The sequence below is a fragment of the Triticum aestivum genome, chromosome 1B (genome assembly GCF_018294505.1).
Source record: "Triticum aestivum cultivar Chinese Spring chromosome 1B, IWGSC CS RefSeq v2.1, whole genome shotgun sequence".
Classification (NCBI taxonomy): domain Eukaryota; kingdom Viridiplantae; phylum Streptophyta; class Magnoliopsida; order Poales; family Poaceae; genus Triticum; species Triticum aestivum.
The window spans coordinates 428,993,161-428,998,550 of NC_057795.1; the positions used below are offsets into that span (position 1 = coordinate 428,993,161).

Below are 5,390 nucleotides of genomic sequence, written 5' to 3' on the forward strand. Positions count from 1 at the left end.
CAAGGGTTCGCACCCCCTGTAACATCACACATATAATCCAATCGACCACCGAGACGTAGGGCTATTACTTCCTTTGAGAAGGGCCTGAACTCAGGGGCAAACGCACGTAGAGGGTCGTGGGGGCGAATGCCCCCACTCGATTTTTGGGGCCACTTATACCTGGCTTCAGATACGTGGCTTTGCCCCCGCTTGGCCCAGGATATTTGCCCCCACTTCCTGGCTACTTACTCTACAGATGTGTTATATGAAGCCCAGCGCCCCAGCCCATCTTCTCTTGTGTGGAAAAAAGACAATAGCGGAGGAGCCCTTCTTTAGAGAGATTGAGACACGATCACACGAGTTAATGCATACGAGTAGGCTAGAAGCATACGCGTTGGTCAATCAAAAAGAAAACCGTATCATTCGTCTGTGATCTGTCGCCTGGCTTCTCGCACGACCGCCGAAGCGAAACGAAGCCGCCGCTGCCACCCAACTATCAGCCTCGATCTGCAGTTCTGCACGTACACGCCGAGTCGCAGACCGGCCGGCCGGCCGGGGTTGCCGTCCCTAAGGAGAAAAACTGAAAAATACACGCGCCACTCATCAGCTCTAGGTTCAGTTCTGATCTTTCCCTTCTAATTTTCAAAGTATTAGTCTATTTTGCTTCCATGTCTAAGAGGTACAAGTTGGTAATTAGGTTGACTGAATCTAGCTTCATATAACCACTTCGTATGAATAAGTTTGACCACTCCTGTAACCCTAGGTTCAGTTCTGCTGGGAGTAGAATAAAATATATAGACTATAGTATTATACTGACTTGATGTACGTCAATTTATGTATCATTTAACTATTTGACATTGCCAGGAAAGCTAATGGAGAGATATTTTGCAAAATCCACAACTAGTAGTATGCCTGAAATAGTTGATCTGGACAAGCTTACTCGGGATCCATCTAAAAGGAAGAGACTTACAGATTATAATATCAATCAACATGAGGAGATTAGGAGAAAGTACCTGACATGGGGGACTTATCAACCTTGTCCAGCCAAGTTTAAACCCAGGTGGATTGGTAAGAGTAAGCGGTATTTCAATCCTGAATGGTATGATCTGCATCGTAATTGGCTAGAGTACAGTGAGGTAGAGGACAAGGCATATTGCTTGTATTGCTATTTGTTTAGAGACAACACTAAAGGTAACAAACCTGGGCATGATGCATTTGTGGTAGATGGATTTGTCAATTGGAAGAAGGCAGTAGAGAGATTTGTGACTCATGTTGGTGATCGTGATAGTTTCCATAATAAGGCACTTAAGAATGGTGAGGATCTAATGAGAACAGAACAATCAATCCTTGTAGCCTTTCATAAACAGAGTGAACTTGAGAAAAATGAGCATCTTATCCGATTAAATGCTGCAATTGATGTATGCAGATACTTGTTGCATCAAGGACAACCGTTTCGGGGCCATGATGAGTCAAAAGAGTCTACAAATAAAGGAAACTATCGGGAGTTAATGGACTATACAATTATGCACAATGATGTTATAGCCAAAGCATTCAAAAATGCCCCAGTTCATAATCAGTTGTTGTCTTCAACAATTCAAAAGGATATCATCGAGTGCTTTGCAGAAGAAGTATTGAATTGTATTTTGAAGGAGCTTGACAATGGTGTGTTCAGCTTATTAGTTGATGAATGTCGCGATGTTTCCGACAAAGAGAAAATGGCAGTGGTTATACGTTATGTTGATACACATGGACTGTCAAATGAGAGGTTTGTTGGTGTTCTTCATGTGGAGGAAACAACATCTATTTATCTCAAGTCTAAAATTGATTTTATAATTGCAAAACTTGGTTTGAGTCTACAACAAGTGAGAGGACAAGGTTATGATGGAGCAAGCAATATGGCAGGTGAGTTTAATGGTTTGCAAGCCAAGATTATGAGGGAGAACAGTTCAGCTTATTTTGTACATTGTTTTGCTCATAAACTTAACTTGGTTGTTGTGGCCATTGCAAAAAAGATATTTGATGTTGGAGATTTTTTTGATATGATATCATTGTTGGTGACTGTTGTTGGATCATCTTGCAAGAGAAAGGATAAACTTAGAGAGAACCATCGAGAAGAAGTAAGGAAAGCGATTGGTAAGGGAGAGATTGCTACAGGATCAGGATTAAACCAGGAGCTTTCTCTTCAGAGACCAGGTGATACTAGATGGAATTCTCATTATACCACTTTGTTGAGTTTGTCTAAGATGTTTCCCTCTGTGATAAAAGTACTAGAATATGTGGAGGAAGAGGGTTCAGATGCTACTAAGCAACGTCAAACCAGTGGTCTTTTAAAATATTTCCAGTCATTTGATTCTGCATTCTTCCTACATATGATGATGATTATATTTGCTTTAACAAATGGGCTATCAAAAACCTTTCAAAGAAAGGATATGGACATTGTTAATGCTATATCAGATGTGGCATCAGCTAAGCGAGAGCTAGATAAGCTTAGATCTGAGCATGGATGGAATTCTCTCTTGAGCAAGGTATGTTCTTTTTGCAACAAGAATGATATTTCTGTTATGGACATGGAAAAGGAGTATGTAAATCCAAAGAAGCCAAGGCAAAGGACTGGCATTAATAATGAGCATCATTACCGGGTCGACTGTTTTTTTTTGCTGTTTTGGATTTATTGGTAGAAGAACTAAACCGTGGATTCAATGAGGTAAACAATGAGTTGCTTTGTTGTATGTCTGCTTTCAACCCAAGTTGTCAGTTTAGTCACTATGATGATGAGAAGCTGATGAAGTTGGCTAAGTTCTATCCTAATGACTTTAGTGATAACGAGCTAGAACATCTTGAGAAAGAGCTTTGGCTCTACATAAATAATGTACGCAATGATACAAGATTTGCTAGCTTGGAAACTATCAATGGCCTGGCTAAATTGATGGTGTCTACAAAGAAGCATCATTCTTATCCTTTTGTCTATCGACTTTTAAAGCTAGTACTGACTCTTCCTGTTGCCACTGCAACTGTTGAGAGATGCTTCTCGGCAATGAAGCTTGTGAAGAATGCTTTGCGTAACAAGATGGGTGATGATTATTTGAGCAATAGCCTTATTTGCTTTGTGGAAAAAGAAATGTTGGATACTATTCCTAATGAGGTGATAGTTAAACGCTTTCATGCGAAAAATCGTCGTGGGATGAAAAGGAAGGAGGTAATGTGCTCAAGCATTTATTTTCATCTATCAACGTTTACATTCTCTCTATGTTTAAAAATGATTTTTTTTTCATGCAGCCTGAAGGCTAGAAATCAGGGACATAGCAACAAAAAGGGATGGCATACCCATAATTCTCAAGTTATTCTGTCTTAAGTGGTTAGTTTACTTTTATTTTGGCACTGAACATGTCATAGGTATGTGTGTGATGACATTATCTTATAATAAATTATATGATTTTGCTTCTTCGACACTATATGTATGCTTGTGTGGTTGGTCCTTTATATGATGTGCCCATTAGTACGTACACATGTTTCTAAAAAAAAATTGTAACCTCTTTGCCCCCACTAGTTTTTCGTCCTGGCTCCGCCCCTGCCTGAACTCGTAAACCTCGTGTGTACACCTTCACCATAGCTGAGATCTTGTCTCTTCATACCTACCCCTTTCTACTGTCAGCCTTAGAACCACGACAATCTCCGCTCCCCATTCAGCTTCCAAATTAAGAGATGAAGCTAGAACAGATCAAAAAAAACCAACACCGAGCAAATGGACGCCACACAAACACTCGAGACAGTTAAAAGGCATGGTTAAATTTAGCAAACCAATGGCCGGGCAGCCAACTAATTAGGTACCGAAGCCAACACGCGCGCGCGCGCACGATCGGGCAGGCACGACCCCGCCAGACTTCCTCTCCACCGCGCGCTCTCCTCCCCTTCCCCTCCAAGGCGAACCAAGAAACGCCCGCCGACCTCGCCAGCCTTCGACCACCGCGATGTGGTCGTCGTGGAGCCGGCGGAAGCCAGCCGCCGGGCGGCTCACGCATTCCCCGTCGTTATCCCCGTCTGCCACGTCGCCGTCCAAAGAACACAGCGGCATCGGCTCCGTCCTTGATGACGCGGCGCCACCCGCCGCCGGCGCAGGCAAGATCGTCCTGCACCGCGTGCGGTCGTCGACCAAGCTGCGGACGTGCAAGTCGTTCGCGGCGGCCGAGGAGGCAGCGGCGGCGGCGGTGGCGGGCGAGCGGCGTGTCGTGCTCTACTTCACCTCCCTACGGGCCGTGCGGCCCACGTTCGAGGCCTGCCGCGACGTGCGCGCCATCCTGCGCGGCCTCCGTGTCGGCGTCGACGAGCGGGACGTGTCCATGGACGCGGCGTTCCTCACCGAGCTCCGCGCGCTGATGCGGCGGGACCAACCGCCGCTGCCGCAGCTATTCGTCGCCGGACGCCTCGTCGGAGACGCGGACGACGTGCGCGCGCTGCACGAGAGCGGGGAGCTCCGGCGCGTCGTGGCCGGGGCGCCGCAGCTTCCACCCACGCCGTGCGCGTCCTGCGGCGGCTCGCGGTTCGCCCCCTGCGCCGCGTGCGGCGGCAGCCATCGCTGGTTCAGCGAGAAGACTAGGGGGTTCCGTGTCTGCGCAGCGTGCAACGAGAACGGCCTCGTGCGGTGCACCGCATGCTCCCGCGGCTGAAGCTCGTCACATATCGGAGGCGACCATATCGCGCATGGAAATGGAAGTGCTGGCTATCTCAATTATCAAATGTGCCTGCCCCATTCGATTGAAATCCAAAGGATATGTTCCTCAAACCGTGTGATTTGTGTGAAGATCGATGTTTGGACGTGGTTCAAGCTTAGCTGATGTTCATGAATAGAAAGATCGATTAATTAAAAGGAGGGTAATTGCAGATTTCTCACCCTATTTTTCATGGAAATTGGGTGAAATCGTAGTTCAGGTAATAACCTGCGGAAAACCCCGAAAGAAATTTGCTACTCCCTCCGTTCCTAGGGAGTAGATATGATTACGCCCCGAATGTTATATTTTGTCTCTCTATCACACTTTAAGCAGTTTCAGATTCGGCATATTAGAAATTTGCTATATGTAATTACTCCACAAATCTAAAGCAGTGTTTGGTAGGCTGCATCACCCTAGAACAGGCGAGTGTGTGCAGGAAAAACGGATTTGATACCTTACACACAAAGATTTGGCTCGCAATGACACGGACCTTAGAGCAGCCGAAACTCTGGTTCGCTAGTACCACGGCCGTTTTTAGCCAGTCAGGCTGAGTCGAGTGCAAGGGGGCACGACGTTGCAGGGAGAAAGGGGCGCAGAGATGACGGGAGACCAAAATCTGACGACACGGGATGGCGCGGAATCTAGCATCATCGGACCCCCCCCCCCCCCCCCCCAAAAGAAAAACATTTACTCGCTCACCTGTAG

General features: G+C 46.2%; 1 protein-coding gene across 1 annotated transcript; it reads left to right on the forward strand.

Moving 5' to 3' along the window:
- The first annotated feature begins 3,773 nt into the window (after positions 1-3,773).
- LOC123092097 (uncharacterized protein At3g28850) lies at positions 3,774-5,023 on the forward strand. Its single transcript, XM_044513781.1, has one exon. The coding sequence runs from the start codon at positions 3,948-3,950 to the stop codon at positions 4,641-4,643; it is 696 nt and encodes a 231-aa protein (XP_044369716.1). The 5' UTR covers positions 3,774-3,947; the 3' UTR covers positions 4,644-5,023.
- The last annotated feature ends 367 nt before the right edge of the window (positions 5,024-5,390 follow it).